The 19294-nt window shown below is 47.2% G+C and overlaps 1 protein-coding gene across 2 annotated transcripts; it reads right to left on the reverse strand.

Moving 5' to 3' along the window:
* Positions 1-2784: 2784 nt before the first annotated feature.
* On the reverse strand, positions 2785-17556 carry ZDHHC7 (zDHHC palmitoyltransferase 7). 2 transcript variants are annotated; one of them, XM_087728750.1, is made up of 9 exons: positions 16993-17556; positions 14871-14951; positions 13382-13786; positions 9312-9634; positions 8212-8336; positions 6700-6796; positions 5738-5819; positions 3201-3331; positions 2785-3016 (listed from the first exon to the last, which is right to left on the reverse strand). In XM_087728750.1, exons 4-9 carry the CDS (start codon positions 9615-9617, stop codon positions 2837-2839), a joined length of 921 nt encoding a protein of 306 aa, XP_087584876.1. In that variant the 5' UTR covers positions 9618-9634; positions 13382-13786; positions 14871-14951; positions 16993-17556; the 3' UTR covers positions 2785-2836. The 2 variants fall into 2 exon arrangements, with proteins under 2 accessions (XP_087584876.1, XP_087584875.1); XM_087728749.1 differs by lacking the exon at positions 13382-13786.
* Positions 17557-19294: the final 1738 nt, after the last annotated feature.

Genomic DNA, 19294 nt, shown 5'->3' on the forward strand with positions numbered 1-19294 from the left:
GATGTTAAAAACGGCAAACCGATAGCAGGGAAAATATTCATGGATATCTTTATATGCTTATTAGCCTGATGTGGCTCTTAAGAACGGAGGACTGGTGTCCTCCTTAACACCGTGGTGGATATATACTGGTGGACCAAGTTCTCTCGGAAAGGAGAAGTAACACTAGATTTGGCTTGCAAGGAGGAGTAACACCTACATCGTCTTGGAAAAAACCTACCGAAGGACACGCCTGTGGTTTGGTCTCTCTTCTTCCTCACCTGTTCCATCAATCCTGCGTATTTTTAAATGCTGACGCATGCCCCAGGAAGGATGCTAGGAGAGACTTCTTAACAATAATAGCACTCTGTTGGACCCTTCTTTATTATAAACATGCAACCCAACTCACAAAAAAAGTTAAGGCACTATACAACAAGAAGCGAGGGGAGCCAACGGGAGCGACAGGAACCAATGCCAGCTGCTTTCGTCCGAATGTTCACACCCTACGGCCGTGATGGAGAACTTAAGCCATGTTGCCTGGCACATGCGGTGTCACCCGTTCTCCCCCGGGTTTCTGGCATGCCCCCACAACAATCAGCTGGCCTTTGTGCGTTTGGCACTGCCGGAAACTGGAAGAGCTGGCCTTCTGTTTTCCAGCGTGAGCTCCTGCCAGCCAACTGATCGTTGTTTGCGCATGCGCACAAGTAACTGGAAAACTAGCGTGCCGGAAACCAGAAGTACATTTTCTGGCGCGCGCAAGCCGCCGGGGCTGCTCCTCTTCCGGGTTGTGGATGAGGCGAGTGCCTGCCCGCGCTCCCTTTCCGGCACTTGGTGCCAAAAAGGTTTGCCATCAGTGCCCTGCAACCTTCATCTTGAGATGCTGTGGGCCTAAGCCTGCTACACACACACCTCTTTCTACACGCGAAGGTTAAAAAGGGGTTGCTGCAGATTTTTACCCCGCTACTGAATCTCAGCTCCATTTCTAGGCCATTGTGAGCCAGCGCCGCCCAAAGACATTTCTGTGGTCACGTGGCCAGCACGACATCACGGATCGCTCTTCCCTTCTCACCAAAGCGGGTACCTATTTATCTACTTGCACGCTTTGAACTGCTAGGTTGGCAGGAGCTGGAACGAGGATGGGGGCTCACCCCATTATGTGGCGCTCGGGCCTGGAACCTGGGCTGCCAACTTTCCAGTCCACTCGCCCAGCATCTTTAACCGCTGAGCCACCACGCCGCCCCCGAATGCTTCTACATCTGCACCCAGAGGACTTCACTCAAGTCAAAATCTTCTCCGAGAGGCCCACCACAAACCCTCCTTAATCCATACGCAAATTGTTGTGCAAATGCAGTTCTGGGGAACTTGTATCTCAACCTCGGAGACACAAGTACGTTAAGCGCCAAGCTTCGTGCGGCACCTTCATCGCACGGGGTATCCTCCTGCCACCCTCTGTAGATGCCCAGCTAAGGGGGTAGAAGCATGCGATGCCATTACTGGAACGAAAAGGACTCATCCCTATTAGAGTTAAGACGAGACTCTTCAGAAGAAGCTCGTTTTGTTTTACACGGGGAAAAGACCCGAATACAACAAGACCAGCATACCTACATCCCTGAAAATCTACGGAAACACACACACACACACAAACACACAGGGTGGGCAAGCATCATTTAAGCATAATTACCATTAGGAAACGTGGAATCTCATGACCGATCTGAATCCTATGTAGAGTTAAACGCCCACCTGCCTTTCGTGGGTGCTTAAATGCGTTTTTTTTCAATCTGGAAGAAACTCTCTCCCTTCTTCTAATGTTATCTCAACCTGGGCAACTTTTTTTTTTTTTTAAGAGCTGGAGTTCAACTTCCTAGAATTCCCCAGCCAGCCGTGGGACATTAAACGAATGGTTGTTAAGTCGAGGACCACCAGCACTCTTGGGATCTAAGGCAGCGTCTTCAAAAACGTCTTTCTTTCTTCTTCAAAATCCATTCTTGGCCTCCCCAAATAGCAGAGAAGGGCTTCCCTTAAAATTGTCCGTAGGGTGGCCTCCTATTTAGCACGGGGCGGATACTGACCCTAAAAATGGAATGATCCGGTGAGGGGAGGGAACCTGAGGCCTCATCCTGGCAAGCTGTGGGTTCTCTAGTGGGAGAATCCGAAGCCGTGTGAAATCATCACCCACCCTTAACACAACACTCCCAGGCCTTGTCGGAGCGAAGAGGAAAAAGGACACCCCTGGTGCCAGGCCACCATCCTGAAACTTTTCTGTTTCGGGGAGTGGGGTTTGGCTAGCCGTTTCCAGCAGGTCCCGTGATTGACAAATGGGTGTTTCATGATGGGCAACGGTATCTTGGGATTGACAATTGCATCTCATGATTGGCAACGGCGTCCTGTGATTGACAACGGCGGCTCCAGGAACAGTCTTTTCAAAACAGAGGAGAAATCAAAAGGGGAAAAAATAAAAAGAGGAAATCCCACAGGCTCCTTTAACGAAGAGATCTGGCGAAAAAAAATGAGGAAAAAAAAAAAGATGCCTATGCAGTTTCTCTTAAAATCACGTTAACCGTGACGGGAGACGCTATTTGGACAGTTCCTCAGCCTGACTGTCCCTTTCCCCGTGGCGTTTGGTTCGTGCCGCTCGACGACGGAAGCCCGGCGTGGCCACATTCCGCCTTCCGCAAGCCAGACATCGGAGGTTATAAAGGTATAAAAATTCTGCTTGCTACAAGCAAAATGTTTGTTCGGTACGTTGGTTATAAAGTCCGCTGGCCCCCGGTTGCGGCTTTCCCCCCCCCTGCTCCTCCCCCCCCCGGCACAATAAATACAAACGAACGCCTCGTGTGGGTTTCAGCATGATTGGGCGGGCTCAGACCGAAAACTCAGGCGCGCCTTTCTTGGCCCTCCTCAACAGGAGCCTCCGGATTCGGAACCCAGCGAAAGGATTAATCCACAGCAGAGACGGTTGCCCCCCGAAGACCGACTTCATCCCTTCCCAGCAGAGCCTCCTTTCCCACGTCGGCTTCTCGCTCTTCAGCCGTTCGATCTCCTGCAAGTCAAAGTGGGGGGGGGGGGGGGGGGGGCTTGCGTGAAATTCTGCAAACTTGAGGGATTTGTGTGTGAGCCCAGATTCAAGGTCTCAGCTGGAGGGGAGGGGGAAAGGTTGCGAGAACGGCCGGTCCAAATTGCAACCGGGGGGGGGGGAATGATGTGGGGGGGGGGAAATGGCTTACCGTTTCGTCATTGCATATCGAATGGATCTGGGTGCCGAACATCACGGCGGTGAACGTCAGAAACAGAAACCCTTCAAGGCACAAGAAGATCAGCAGGATGACGGTCACGGGTGGGGAGAAGTTACTGCATTCTGGGAAGGAAGGATGGAAGGAGAGAGAGAGGAAGGAGAGGAGGAAGGAAGGAAGGAGAGGGGAAAGGAGGGGAAGGAAGGAGAGAAGGAAGGAAGGAGAGGAGGAAGGAAGGAAGGATGGAAGGAGAGAGAGAGAGAGGAAGGAGAGGAGGAAAGAAGGAGAGGGAAAAGGAGAGGAATGAGGGGGAAGGAAGGAGAGGAGTGAAGGAAGGAAGGAGATGAGGAAGGAAGGAAGGAAGGAGAGGAAAAAAGGAGAGGGAAGGAAGGAAGGAAGAATTAAGTTTCAATTCAGAACAATCACATTCACGAGTCTTTTTAAGAATAATTAGCCCGTCCAAATAAAGTGGAATTCAAAACTGACTTGCAAATACAAAAGACTATTGTATTTAGAGAAGGCACAAAAACATTGAACCATATACTGGGGGGGATAAGCATGTGGAATGGGGAGTCACAGAGAATGGATATATATTAGATATGTTGGCCAGATAGTTTAGGAGACTTCTAGTGGTCTGGGAGAGTGACATTCCTATTTTAGGGCTTCAAAACCGTCCAATTTAAGGCAGGACTCCTGAAAAACTTCAGGAAGCATTTTTGATTTCCTAATCAAGCCTTTCTCAGCCTCGGCAACTTGGACTTCAACTCCCAGCAACCTCCAGCCAGGGGGATTCTGGGAATTGGAGTCCACTTCTCTTCAAGCTGCCATGGTTGAGAAACCTTGTCCTAATCTAACCTTAGAGGCTGGGATTTGCTAGTGGCTTCCTATCCAACTAATAATCAGGCCTGACCCAGCTAATTCCTAAGGTGAGGTAAGGCCAGCCATCTGCCAAGATGGAATTTGCATGGCTGCCCGAGCAAAATATCCGGGAAAGCAGCCTGGCCATATCCAACCATCACGTTCAGTGGGACACTGGGAGGTTAACCCTTGCAATTCTGGTGCCACATGCGTGCCACCCTTACACGGCAAAATGCATCATGGAAACGATTGCGTCGTCTCCGTGGTTCTCTCGCTGCACGATCTAAGCATCACCCACGCTGTGCTCCCATGCATAATTCAAAAAGGCAATTATTTTGAAAACAAAAACTCCCAAATACAATCGGGTCGGTTGGAAGATGTCGCCCCGAGCACTCAGCAAAATGCTCTTTTGGAAACACGCCAAGCAGAAGCGGAACGATGCGGATATCTCCTAAGGGTTCCCATCGTTTGAACACTCAACAGCCGATTCCCGATTTTTCAGGCTCCTCAAAACCGTTGGGTATCTAGATTTTCAAAAGGGGCTCCTCCCAGAAAATCTAACTACTTTACAATTTCTTGTCTTAAGATCCGTTTTCCAAAAGTACTACTCCAGCTCCGGAGATGAGCTTGAAAAAGACAACGGTTCTTCCAAAAAACTTTGTCCAGCAGAGTGAGGAGGTCCCTGATTTAATCACGAGACCCCGAATGGCATTTATTTATCTATCTATCTATCTATCTATCTATCTATCTATCTATCTATCTATCTATCTATCTATCTATCTATCTATCTATCTATCTATCTATCTATCTATCTATCTATCTTGTATGCCGCCCACTCCCGGAGGACTCCGGGCGGCTCACAAAAGACAAGGGAAAGGGGGGAAACGAGACAAAGACAACATATTAAAAACGAAACCAACATTCACAATTTCCGTGGAGGTAAATGCTTCTCAGCCTCCCCCAGCCTGCTGGAACAGCCAGGACTTGGTGGCTTTGCGGAAGGCCGGGAGGGTAGTAAGGGTCCGGATCTCAACAGGGAGCTCGTTCCAGAGGGCCGGAGCTGCGACAGAGAAGGCCCTCCCCCGGGGAGTCACCAGCTGACATTGGCTGGCAGATGGAATCCGGAGGAGACCCAACCTGTGTGATCTAATTGGTCTGAGAGAGGTAATCGGCAGGAGGCGGTCTCTCAGGTACCCAGGTCCGATGCCATGTAGGGCTTTATAGGTAGCGACCAGCACCTTGAAGCGGATTCGGAGACTAATAGGTAGCCAGTGCAGCTCGCGGAGGATAGGTGTAACGTGGGTGTACCTTGGTGCACCCACAATTGCTCGCGCGGCTGCATTCTGGACTAATTGGAGTCTTCGAACACTCTTCAAGGGCAGCCCCATGTAGAGCGCATTACAATAATCCAATCCATTTGTTTCAAAAATTATTTCTCTTTGCAAGGAATGATATTTGTCTTTGGTGTACAACTTTAGTCATTCTGGTGCAGTTTCCCCTGCTTTTTATTGATGGCTGCCACCGCCCGCTTTTGTCAACGGCTACTTAAAATCCTTCCACGGTTTCAGGTTCGCGAGGCGGTTCCTTTACGGTCTGACGGCACCTGAACCGTTCCGCCAGACAAAGCGATTCAGGCGCGCTTAAAATAAATCAAAGAGCGCGGGCTCGCTTACCAATCCACTGATCCCGGACGCAGGAAAAGAACTGAAATCCACAGAGGATGAGGGCATGAGCTGAAATTAGAGCTATGTACATCTGGAAAAGAAGGGAAGACGCAGGCATCAATCGTCAGAATCTCTTCAACGCCTTGACATGTCTCCTTCCTTTATTTCTCATCCGTCTTCATTTCTTTCAGGGGTGTCAAACTCGATTTCATTGAGGGCCACATCAGGGTTGTGTTTGACCTGGGGGGGTGGGGGTGGGCTGCAGCCCTCTGCTAGCAAAAACGGAGCTCAGGAAAGCCATGTGCGGCCAACCCAGGCTCCGTTTTTGGCCACAACGGCCTCCTGCAGCCTTCTGCAAGTGAAAACAGAGCCTGAGTTGGCCGCACATGGCTTTCCTGTGCTCCGTTTCTGCTGGCAGAGGGCTGCAGGAGGCCGTCGCGGCAGAAAACGGAGTCCGGGCGGGCCGCACATGGCCTCCCCGAGCTCCGTTTTTGCTGCCAGAGGCGCAGCGGGCCGGTCCTTCGCTGCTTCCGTGGCGGCCCTGTGGACAGATCTAAGCACCCCACAGGCCTTGTGATTTATTTTCTCCATTTTTGGAAGCTGCCTGATTCCACAATGATTTGAGGCAGCTTAAAACAAAAATTAAATGCAAACTATGCCTATCAAAAAAATTAAAATAAAATAAAAGGGACAAAGCTAATCACAAGATCCTCCCCCACCCCCCAAAAAAGTTCAAACAGCAAAACTAAAAAGCCCACCCTCCATTTCTAACCCAAGGAAGGTCTGAGAAAAAGCCAAAAGGGTCCAGAGATAGAAGAGAGAATATTTCACAAGGCAGGCACCATCAGCCAAGGAGGCGATATCGGCATTAAAACACCACCGATATTTTGACTTGCAAATTTAAATGTTCTGCGAACGTTCACTCCCTCTTCCCCGATTACCAAAAAAACAAAATCGCAATGCCTACTCACAGTAAAAAGCACAAAAAACCTCTGGTTCCTCTCCCCTACGCAGTTGTTCACCCACGGACAGTGATGATCCATCTTCCGAATGCATCGTTTGCAAATACTGATGGGATTTAAAAGGAAAAAAACAAGTGAGGGGCCGGGGGGGGGGGATGGTTATGTGTATTTTGTAGCTGAAAGTAGAACCCATTTTTTTTAAAAAAAAAAATCCAAGGTATTTGCATACAGCAAACAAGCCAGATCTATTTCCTCTTTTATAAACAGGAACAAAACTTCATTGATTTATATTTCGTATTTCTGAACCGCTCACCTCCCGCCAGGCGAAACCGCTGGAAAATAGATCAGGTCTGTGTCATATCTGATAGGAGTGAAGATTATACTGAGACAACCTGGCCAGAGGTCTTCTTTGGGACAACGCTGAAGTGGAGAATCCAAGAACTTTTCTTGGCTCCCAGCGGTACAGAGTCAGGAAGAAGTCAGTAAAGAGCCGAGGTGGCGCAGTGGTTAAATGCAGCACTGCAGGCTACTTCAGCTGACTGCTAGTTCTGCAGTTCGGCTGTTCAAATCTCACCGGCTCAGGGTTGACTCAGCCTTCCATCCTTCTGAGGTGGGTAGAATGAGGACCCGGATTGTTGTTGGGGGTGATATGCTGACTCTGTAAACCGCTTAGAGAGGGCTGAAAGCCCTATGAAGCGGTATATAAGTCTAACTGCTATTGCTAACTGCTATAGAAGAGCTCGATGGGGATAAGCAAGGACCCTCAACTGAAAGGGGTGAAACATTTTTTTTTTTTAAAGTTCTGAGAAATGCCTTTGGGGGTGGGGGGAAGCATCTTTGGGATAACCATGACCTGGACAATTGAGAAGCTCCACAGACTCTAGGAGAGAAGCTCCTTTCAAAGAAGACTTAGGCTGATGACATCTCAGGGTAGCCATAGGGAAAGGAATTCACACCTCAGTTCTAACCAGATGGAGAAGATAGCAACAGCACTTAGACTTATATACCGCTTTACAGTTCTTTTAACAGCCCTAAGTGGTTTACAGAGTCAGCACACTGCCCCCAACAATCTGGCTCCTCATTTTACCGACCTCAAAAGGAAGGAAAGGCGGAGTGAAGTTTGAGTCGGTTGGGATCGAACTCCTGGCAGTGGGCAGAGCTAGCTCGCAATATGGCATTCTAACCACTGCACCACGAAGGGAGGGAGGGAGAGAGGAAAGAAGGGCAACAGCACTTAAGACGTATATAACGCTTCACAGTGCTTTACAGCCTTCTCCAAGTGGTTTACAGAGTCAGCGCATTGCCCCCAACAATCTGGGTCCTCATTTTACCCACTTTGGAAGGACAGAAGGCTGAGTCAACCTTGAGCCTAGTGAGATTCCAATTGCCAAGTTTCGTGCAGTTGGCAGTCAGCAGAAGTAGCCTGCAGTACTGCACTTTAACCACCGCGCCGCAATATCCTCAAGTTACGTATTATATGCTGGTTTCAGAGCAAGTCAAGGGCAGCTGCAGATATGATACCTGCAGTGATGGGCACGTTCTGGCTTCACGCTGCAACATTTGGGGCACTTGTAGATGACCTCGCCTGGTTTCAGCTGCAAACTCTCCATGTATTCTTTTGTAGCATTTCCCTTGGGGACAGCACCCTAAAAAACCAGAAGGATAAGACTCAGCGATTCGGGAGGCGGCTCCTCATTTACCGTGGACCCCTCGATCTCATGTTCTCCAAATAGGCCGTCCTTCAGTTCCCAAAATCCCACGGCTGCTGTCAGGCCTACAGCCATCTTGTCTTTGGCCTGTCACACTTTCTATTCTTCTGCTATGCATTTTCTACTATGGGGAAATGGGAAGGGGGGGGGATTGTAAGGAGTTAGATGGTATGTAGCCATAACAACATTCTTTCTAGAAAGCCAAGGTCATCCTTTGCCTCTGCAGCTGGATGGGTGGAAGCTGCCAGCGTGGCAGTGGGAGATTGGAACCATGTGATGGACTTGTGGGTGTTGGGGCGAGATCTTGAACTTTCAACTGGGTGGGGAAATCTGGGAAGCTTTCAGATTCGGCTTTTCCCAGATGTGCCAACATGGCTCTCTTCATGAATTTGAACTTTGAGCAATTGTTTGCCTTGGACTCTGATTTACTTTTGGAGGCTATTTGGAACCCCGACAGCTGCATTGAATGTGGGATTCGGAATGGGACAACTCACCACGGCCAACTTACTACAGCCAACTCACCGTTGCCAATTCACCATGGCCAACTCACCACAGCCAACTTGCGTTGGCCAACTTGTGTTGGCCAACTTGTTGCCTTCACCAACCCGCCCGCCACAGGACAATTCAACAAATATATTTATGTAAAATAATTTAAAAATTATTGTAATCCTTGTCATTCAGATTTCATTTTGTCTCTCCTTTTGTATCCTTCCTTTAATGATTCTATTCCACCATTTCCTCAATATTATGTAACTTTTGTTCCATGGCGAGTTGGCCATGGCAAATTATCCCCGGGCAAGTTGGCTGTGGCGAGTTGTCCTAGACTCTCGGGATTCTAGGAAGCGTGAAATCCAGGTGGTCAAGAAAGACTCCTCTGCGTGGCATCCAAAACTGTTGGGTCTCCATACTCACTGGATCCGTCAGCATGGTTCTTAGGTGAGAGGACAACGCAAGCACAGCCAAGCCATTGAAGAGGACTCCGTTGACTAGGGAGTACCAGAAGTCTTTGGAAGGCAGCAGCATGACAAAGGTGACCACGAAGTCGGCGTAGACCACCAGAAGCCAGGTCATCACTGCGCAGACCATCCCGCAGCTGTCGCGGATGAACCAGAGGCGATCTCCCGCGTCGCACTCGGAGGACGACGAATCGTAGCAGTCGTTCTCGGCGAGAAGTGGATGGTGTTCAACTTCACGCAACCTGTGCCCGGATGACTGCATGGTTTTCCGAACTGGCCCTGAGGGGAAAATAACCAGTGAGTAGCCGTGCACTCAGGATCCTAGACGGTACATCTTGGGTTGCCAAGGGATGGCGAACAGCCCATCCTGCTCTAATTTAAACGAATCAAACGCAGTAGGAAGGACTCCAGAATCAATGTACCCAAGGTGGATCTCCACAGACTCAGAAGACCAAATATTTAAGATCCCTGAGATTTCCTCCCCCACATTTTGCCAGCTGCCTAGAAGAACTTCTAGAAGTCCTCAAGCCAGCTGTTGAAACATAAATAAAAGTAAAGCACTGTTTGGTGCTCAGAGTTGAAACGAGGGGGTCTGTGGTGCCTGTTTTCTCACAGACATTTCCTTACCCAATTAAATAACATTATTGATGCTAAAAGGGAGTGAGGTTTGCAGAGGAGGAGGAGGAGGAAGAGAAGAAGATGGAGATGATTGTGGATTCCTTGGTGTTCGCGGAACTTGGTTGCTTTCTTGCAGACGTTGCCTTACCCAATGAAATAACATTATTAATGTTATAAGGGAGAGGGGAGGAGGCGGAAGAGGAGACGACTGGGGCATCCTTGGTGCTCGAGTGTTCTTTGGCTGACTTTTCATTACTCAAACTAGAGAATATCATCACGGAACAATCTAGCTCAGAGAGTACCCAGGACCCCATAAAATTAAAACCTTCCTCTCTTTTCACACTGCTTTCGTTTCCGGCAGTTCTTTCGAACTGGCTTCTCAAGTATAAAATCTTTGGGAGAGGAACCTCACAAGAGGGGGACTCGTGAAATCCATCTCCTGCTTGGCCGACCCCATTGTTTAATGCTGTTTCTGCAGGAGTTTGAATACCTTTAGCTGTGCTAAATGAGATGGCCATTTCAATGAGTTACTTTCACGTAGGAATTGCACCTAGGACTTTTATTATTATTTTTAACATTCAGCCTCTGGGGGAGAAAGAAGTTCTGCTTTGGATCCGTCTCTTGGTCCCCTCATTTGTCTGGCCCATCTTTCTCTTTTCCTCGTGCACGGAAGACTTCCGGGGGAACAGTTGCTAAACCCCATTTGGTGCATTGAGTGATGTTCTAAGGAGCTTCATGAAGGCACGGAGGGCCTCATTACTGTATTTTTCAGACTGTAAGATGCACTGGAGTATAAGACCCACCAAGATTTTGAAGAGGTAAATTTTTTAAAAAAAGTTTTTTGCTCTCTCCGGCCTCCAAGCTCTGTAACCCTCCCAGAGCCTCTGCACGCCCCGTTTTTTTGTGAAAAAGGGGCATGCACAGAGTTTGAGAGGCCTGCGGGCTGGGGAGAGCAAAAATGCAACACGTGAGGGGTTTGGGAGGGGAAAATGGGCATGTTTTTCACAAAAACGGGGCATGCAGAGGATGTGGGAAGCCTGTAGAGTGCTCCTGGGGCCTCGGGAGGGCAAAACCAGCCCCGTTTTTGTAAAAAATGGGCCCCTTTTTTGCTCATTTTTGCCCCCCCCCCAGCCCCCAGGAGCACTCTACAGGCCTCCCAAACCCTCTGCGTGTCCATTTTTGCAGAAAAATTGAATGCACGGGGTGGACTTTCGGGAGGCCAAAAATGCTGTATCCAGTGTATAAGATGCACCCAGATTTTCACCCTCTTTTTTGGGGGGTGGGGGGAAAGGTGCGTCTTATACTCTGGAAAATACAGTAAATCGTGGCTCGCTGGGAAAGGAAGGAGCTCCCAGGGGGCGGCCCCACGATTCGGACGGAAAAATCAAAGTAGGAGGAACAGCTGCAGTGTTAAATCTCTCAGATGCCGAGAATGACAAGAAATCCTAGAGACCCTTTTCATCCTAAAATCCCTATTGATTGGGTGCTATTACAGCTGGTGGCGAGGAGCAGGGCTGAAAGCCTGCTATTGATCTGCTGATACCCGAGCAGATGCTTCTTGCCACCACCCCCACCTCCACCCCCTCATGGCAAGCTTCCTTCTCTCCTTACAAACACAGCACCCATGAAGGAGTCTTAGAGGCACTTGGGCAATGTGTGATTATCCTTGATTTATCACCAATCTGGGCCAGGCAAACTCAACAAAAGGAGGGCAGAATAGCAATAGCAATAGCAATAGCAGTAGACTTATATACCGCTTCATAGGCCTTTCAGGCCTCTCTAAGCGGTTTACAGAGAGTCAGCATATCGCCCCCAACAATCTGGGTCCTCATTTTACCCACCTCGGAAGGATGGAAGGCTGAGTCAACCCTGAGCCGGTGAGATTTGAACCGCTGACCTGCTGATCTAGCAGTAGCCTGCAGTGCTGCATTTAACCACTGCGCCACCTTGGCTCTAAGGAAGGAAGGATTGATTCTGCCTCCTCTTCCTCACTGGCGTTATAAACAGGGGGGGGGACGGGGGACGGGACAAAGGGCCTGTGAAGAGGTCCAGCCTTAACTTGCCGATAGTAGCTATTAGAAGTTACAGCTGCCAAAACATCTTAGGGAGACATTTAGGCGAGCGAGATTCCAACAGCTCGACACAATGGTCAGATATGGCCAGATTCCCTACAACAGTGATGGTGGGCCTTTTTGGCACTGAGTGCCCAAATCGGAATGTGCATGCATGCGCGGGTGCCAGAGCACCGGAAACCCAAACACCAGCTGGCTGGCGCATGCATGCCTGGGTATTTTTGCTATTTTTTTGCCGTTTTCAGGCCATTTGGGGGCCAAAAACTGCCTGGAAACAGTCAGAAAAAGGCCTGAAAAACAGCTTGTAGATAGATAGATAGATGATAGATAAATAGATGATAGATAGATGATAGATAGATAATAGATAGATAGATGTAGGTAGGTAGGTAGGTAGGTAGATAGGTAGATAGATAGATAGATAGATAGATAGATAGATAGATGATAGATAGATAATAGATAGATAGATGATAGATAATAGATGATAGATAGATAGATAGATAGATAATAGATAGATGATAGATAGATAGATAGATAATAGATGATAGATAGATAGATGATAGATAGATAGATAGATGGATAGATAGATGATAGATAGATGATAGATAGATAATAGATAGATAATAGATAGATGATAGATAATAGATGATAGATAGATAGATAGATAGATAGATAGATAATAGATAGATGATAGATAGATAGATGATAGATAGATGATAGATAGATAATAGATAGATGATAGATAATAGATGATAGATAGATAGATAGATAGATAGATGGATGATAGATAGATGATAGATAATAGATGATAGATAGATAGATAGATAGATAGATAATAGATAGATAGATAATAGATGATAGATAGATAGATAGATAATAGATAGATAGATAATAGATGATAGATAGATGATAGATAGATGATAGATAATAGATAGATGATAGATGATAGATAGATTGATAGATAGATAGATAGATGATAGATAGATAGATAGATAGATGGATAGATAGATACCCATCGTATCGGCTCTGCCTTTCCATTGGACTAATTCAGCAATGCGGAGAGGGGGGATCTGCTGGTTGGGTAACAGTCTATCCTCCATATTAATCTATCCAGGCCTCATGAATAATAATAACAACAGCAACAATTTGATAATCACCCCTTAATTATTTTTCTTCTCCTTTTCAAGGTACTCGGAGACTGTCTGGACAAGGCCCCGCACTGTTCCTGGGGAGGTTTTTCAAAAGAAGTCTGCCATCGTTTCCTTCCTAGGGCTGAGATTGAGGGACTGGCCCAAGCCATCCCAGCAGATTGGGCGCCTAAGGTAGAACTAGAACTCACACAGTCTCCTGCTTCCGAGCCTGATGCCTTCATCAATGCCCGGAACTGGCTTCTGGGTCTGTAGCGAATTCTTCTTTCGCTGATACCTCTGAAGGAATCTGGATCCACTCAGAACCACCCCAAGGCTTACGATCCTTAAGAGATCCAGCTGACAAATGGCATTTTGGAGCAAGATTACGAGATTCTAATCTTGCCCTTGGAAAGTAATCAAGTCATCCACGCAACATCCTAAGCGTGACTTGATTGTTGTTACGATCACACACAAAAAACAACCACCACCTAGATGAGGGGAACAAAAATCTTCATTTTTGGCACAGGGTTCAGATCATAATCCGCGGAGCAATTCTGCAGCAAAAACCTGATCTTGCTTTTTTTTCAGAGATGCTGTGTAAGTTAAAAGACTCGCTGTAGGCAGGGGGGGGGGAGGGAGGGGAAGACAGCATAAAGGAGGTTGAGTTGTTGAAAACCCCCAAAATGTGATCAAACATTAGACTGCCGGGAGTGGGGGGGGGGAATGACTCCAACCTCACGCTGATGCACAGAGCCTTCGCATAAAACGGATCTCTTTCAAACCACAAACATTTTAGAGCCGTGTTTCTCAACCTTGTCAACTTGAAGATGTCTGGACTTCAACTCCTAGAATTCCCCAGCCAGCGAATGCTGGCTGGGGAATTCTGGGAGTTGAAGTCCAAACGTCTTCAAGTTGCCAAGGTTGAGAAACACTGTTTTAGAGAATTCTCGACTGTTTTGCAGCTTTATAAAATTGCCACTATTCATTTTTTCTCTCCAACCTGGTGCCCTTCAAGCCTGCTGCATTGCAGTTTACGGACGTCTCTTAGCCAGCAGCCAAGAGACCAAAGAGAGTTTGGTCTTAGGAGAAAGGATGGCAGATGAAACGCTTTTAACTTGGGACGTCAAGTCTAGATTTTCCCGGTCACGAGAATATCAAATAAAGAGGGGTGGTGTTTTTTTTTGCATTTGCTGCATAAAAGCAATAACGATACCCCGGGAAATTGATGAAGAGGGCAGTCAGCAACGAGAGGCCACAATAATTTAAAATATGAACCGTTCCAAAAACTCAGGGAAAGTTCTGTCAGATACTCAACCTGGGAATAATGTGAACCCCTGATGAAAATTCAACCCTTGCCCCCCAAAAGCTGCAATTTAAAAAGAAAAGAGCCTAGTTATGTATGCGTGGCAACTGGCCACGAACCTCTAGTGGTGCTTCCAGTTTGAAACGTCATCCATCCGTCTCACTTCCCTAAATCATCTACCTGATGGGAAAAGACCCCTCCTCCCTGGCTTTCTAATGGAGCAGTTGAGGCCAGCTTACGAACTTCACCGGTTTTTCTCTGCTGTTTTGTCTGCTGCCTCTCCGAATAAAAGCTTCGTGAACAGGAAGGAAGCTGGGGGAAAACGGTGTGGAGGTTGGTGCGTGCAGGTGTTTTTAAGGTCCGGGGGTGGTGGTGGGGAAGAAAACGATACGTACCTGTTAGGGACAACGGTTAGTCGGACATCTTGCTGTTCCTTTGGGCTTCTACGATGCGCACGTGGTCATATCCGGTGTGACCTGTGATGAGAGTCAATAGAAGTGCGTGTTGGTCACAGGCAGAAGCGTGACCCGACGAAGGGGCGAACGACGAAAACCGCGCCCGACTAAACCGCGTCGCTGACGTCATCAACGCGGCGACAACAGCCAGCGCGGAGAAAGAAGGGCGCTTTAAATAGCGCGTTGAAAGAAAGCCGATTTAACTTAAGGTAAGGGTTAGGTTTAGGTTAAGGGTTAGGGTTAGGTTTAGGGTTAGGTTTAGGATTAGGTTTAGGGTTAGGTTTAGGGTTAGGTTTAGGTTAAGGGTTAGGTTTAGGGTTAGGTTTAGAATTAGGGTTAGGTTTAGGTTAAGGGTTAGGTTTAGGGTTAGGTTTAGGGTTAGGGTTAGGTTTAGGGTTAGGTTAAAGGTTAGGTTTAGGGTTAGGTTTAGGATTAGGTTTAGGGTTAGATTTAGGGTTAGGTTAAGGGTTAGGTTTAGGGTTAGGGTTAGGTTTAGGGTTAGGGTTTAAGTTTAGGTTTAGGGTTTACAGCGTGCTTCTTTCTCCGCGCTGTTGTCGCCCTGTTGGTGACGTCAGCGACGCGGTTTAGTCGGGCGCGGTTTTGTCGTTCGCCCTTTTGTCGGTGGAACCAGGCAGAAGAGCCCGAGAGAAAACCCAAGTGGGGCATCATCTGGAAAGTGAGGAACATCTGCTGAACCTGATAGCAGGTGCTCCCTGGAGAAGCACCTTTTGACCTCTGGGCTCACTTGTCAAGTTCAAGCATCTTCCTTTCTCTGGATTGAGAGAGAGAGAGAGACAGAGACAGAGAGAGGGGGGGGGAGCTTTTGATTCTTCAGAAGAAGAGACATTGTGGTTAATGTGCAGTGTTATCTGCCACCAGCTGTTTTGGGAGGTGTCAAATTCGGGCCATCTGCCCTGCTCTCTTACTGGCCAGCTGTCCGCAGGCCGTTGCCATATTCCAGAAGGTTATGACCCATCTGGAAGGCAGAATGCACGCCGTCCCGAGGGCTGCGTGAAACTTGCGACCGATGCAAAACAAGGTAACCAGGATGACTTGGAACCGGTTTTTTGTCAGGGTTTAAAACCTTCTATTTTAGATATTATAGTCCTCCAGCTGAAATTGGGTTTTTAAAGGCTTAGGACTTGGGTCCCCCTAAAGGTTGTTTCTGCTCTATAGTATGAAATGCGTTCTTCTTTGGGTAATTAAGATTAGATATTTCTTTCCATTTGTGGTATCCCCCCCCCCCCAAAAAAAAGTTACTTTGTCAATCACCGCTTCTGTTCAGGTTTAGTTCCTCTGACATTATTTCATTTCCCATGCTTCCAGCTAAACTGCAAATTAATTTCACTTCTAAGTTATTCTAGCGTTTACATTTTTACCATTTTGTTATCCCCCTTTTGCTGCCTTTAGAGGATAACTGTGGCAAATGGATTCTTGCTATTAATGTTTTAATTTGATTTACTTTTCTCTTATTTTAAGCAGAAAATCTAAAGCAACTTAAAAAGCAGGGGAAGACAGTAGCCGTTATGTAGCCGAACTACCAGTGTCTGCAAGCAAAACAAGGACGCCAGCAAATCCGAGAGAAATCGCTAACGAAACACAAGATCACAATGAGCAGAAACACAAAATGCTTCTTCCAATAACTCTGTTGACTTCTCTCTCAAGAGCCCAGAATGCAAACAACTCAATGTCAACAAGAGTGAATAATTCAAAAGTACAGAATGTGAAGTAACTCCGGGCATCTCGTAAATGAGCCAATCCACCTTAGAGCAGGGACTTTCCCAGAATCAAGTCAAGCCGTCAACCAACTCCAGTTGTTAAGCAAAAAGTGGGAAAGGGAAGGAAAAAGGGGAAAATCAAAGACCATCGATCTAAAATACATTTCATAGAGAAATAAGGATATTTTTTAAAAATCCACTGATTCCAAGGGTCCCGGGGCAAAGCATCCACCCTCAACGATGCAAAATTGTTGTCTACAGCCCAAATACTGGTTCAAAGATTTTTTGGGGGTGAAACTGACGCTACTTTGGGGTCGTCGTATCCTGCCTTGAATGAAACCCACCGAATCAGCTTTTCGTTGTCCAGGAAAAGCAGCAGCTGCAGGAGGCTCAGCCGGTTTCTAAGGATCTCAATTAAAAACCTCCTCTTGATTATTTATTCCAAGTATTGCATGTTCAAGGTCACAGTTGCTCCGCGCCCCGCTCAACGGTCAACTTGCCTGTAACTGAATATTCCGAGCCATCCTAAAGTTACATATTTTTCCGGGGGTCGCCTTCTCCGCGAGAGGTACCAGCTGTGATTGAAGCAAATCTACTCTCCTCCGCCTTAAAGCTAGTTTCTGCTTTTTTTCCCCCTTTCCTTTCCGAGTTGCAACATACCTACAATCGGTTCCTTGCGTCAGCCCCCTCGATGTTCTAAGTGTGAGGGTGGGAAGGTCTGCAGGCCACTCAGGGCCTGCCACAGCCACGTCATGGGGCATGGTGGGAGGGTTTACATTTTGGCCGTTGGGCTCCTGCTCTCCAGATCTGGGACCTGTCCCAGGGTCCACAGGGGTTCTCATCAGCAGGGCCATGGGAGGTTGTGATGTCACAGAGATCTTTCTGGGTCTCTGTGAGCAGAGCAGGCAAAGAGGGAGAGAGTGACAAGAGTAGGTGCAGAAGCACATCAAGAACGTGGCAGAGACATCCGTGTGAATCTTGAAGCCAAACCTTTGAAGCTGGTGACCGACCTCACCACTCAACCCACGGGAAGATCAGAAAGAGGGCAGAGAAGAGCAACAAAGAGGATTAGGGGAATGGAGGCTAAAACATACGAAGAACGGTTGCAGGAACTGGGTATGTCTAATTTAATGAAAAGAAGGAGTCTTCCAATATCTCAGGGGTTGTTCCAAAAAAGAGGGAGTCAAGCTATTCTCCAAAGAACCAGAAGGCAGGACAAGAAGCAACGGATGGAAACTAATCAAGGAAAGAAGCAACTTAGAACTAAGGAGAAATTTCCTGACAGAACAATTAATCAGTGGAACAACTTGCTCCAGAAGTTGTGAATGCTCCAACACTGGAAGTCTTTAAGAAGTTGGATATCCATTTGTCTGAAGTGGTGTAGGGTTTCCTGCCTAAGCAGGGGGTTGGACTAGAAGACCTCCAAGGTCCCTTCCAACTCTCTTATTCTATTCTTTCAAGCAAGTTTGTATTTATATAGTAGCCCAGAAGGATTGCTTTTCTTTCTGCATTAACACACACGTGTGTTACGCAGAAAAAGATCATGTGTGTTATGTGTGTGTGTGTGGAAAGGAAAAGGAAAGCAGTCCTCTTGAGCTACTATAAGAATCAGCAAACTATACACTTGTTTAATCTCCCATGTGTTGTGTGTTGCCTCCAGAAGTTGTCGGTGCTCCATCACTAGAGGTTTTTAAGAAAGAGACCGGAAATGGTTTGAAATGGTATAGGGTTTCCAGCTTCAGCAGGTGGTTGGGCTAGAAGACCTCCAAGGTCCTTTCCAACTCTGTTCTTCTGATAGGCTTTTGATGCTTCTTGTCCTGCCTTCAGGTGCTTCGGAGAATAGCTTGACTCCCGGCTCGAGTAGGGGGTTGGACTAGAAGACCTCCGAGGTCCCTTCCAACGCTGTCATTCTGTGGATGGGGACTTTGGAGATTTAGGGCAAACAGGAAGTCAGGTTTTCATTCTACCAGCAATTGACCAAGAATGGAACAAGCTAAAAACCCAACACCCTACCAGCAATTGACCAAGAATGGAACAAGCTAAAAACCCAACACCCAGGCAAGCTATGGTACGTTTTCACGTTTTGCTGACATCTGTAATACAACTCAGATTTTTTTTTTTAAGCTATAACATTTGATGGTCCACATCATTTTCCTTTCTCCTTGTTCTTTTTAAGAGCGAAGTGAACATTTATCTGTTTTTTTTTTTTAAACCTTCCATTTAGCAGTCTCTCCCCAGGGGCTTTGATCTGCTCTCAAAAGTTTTGCAATTCATCCTCCGGCTAGCTGGATCTACCAGCCAAAATTGATATGCCAACTACTGAGGCCAGCTGATGGATGGGAGGGTTAGGAATCTCTTTCATTCAATTATTTGACGCTTACAGAGGCAGGATCTCCACTAATGACCTCCAGCGTCTTTTAGAGTCACCCAATTAGTGTTGTTTTGCAATAATTGCACAGTAGCCAATTATTGCATGGGGGGGGGGGAGAAAAAGGGTAGAAATAATTTAAGGTTTTGCCAGGCGACGAGAAAGCCTACCCATTCTATTGTGTACCACTTCCTGAACGCGCTTGGGAGGCATGCTCTAATGCAGTATCAGACGATGCTTTGCCTGCAAAATGTCTGTTTCACTTCGCTTTTTTTCTT

This window comes from Thamnophis sirtalis, unplaced genomic scaffold, assembly GCF_051295495.1.
Source record: "Thamnophis sirtalis isolate CommonGarterSnake01/CBP01778 unplaced genomic scaffold, rThaSir2_p1.2 scaffold_14, whole genome shotgun sequence".
Classification (NCBI taxonomy): Eukaryota; Metazoa; Chordata; class Lepidosauria; order Squamata; family Natricidae; genus Thamnophis; species Thamnophis sirtalis.

Excerpts from the sequence above, each read along its gene's own strand:
- ZDHHC7 (XM_087728749.1), bottom strand. The coding sequence starts at position 9,617 with ATGCAGTCATCCGGGCACAGGTTGCGTGAAGTTGAACACCATCCACTT. Across the intron at positions 6,797-8,211 it reads GAACGTGCCCATCACTGCAG|TATTTGCAAACGATGCATTC; the intron begins GTATCATATCTG and ends AAATCCCATCAG. Across the intron at positions 3,017-3,200 it reads CGATATGCAATGACGAAACG|GAGATCGAACGGCTGAAGAG; the intron begins GTAAGCCATTTC and ends TTTGACTTGCAG.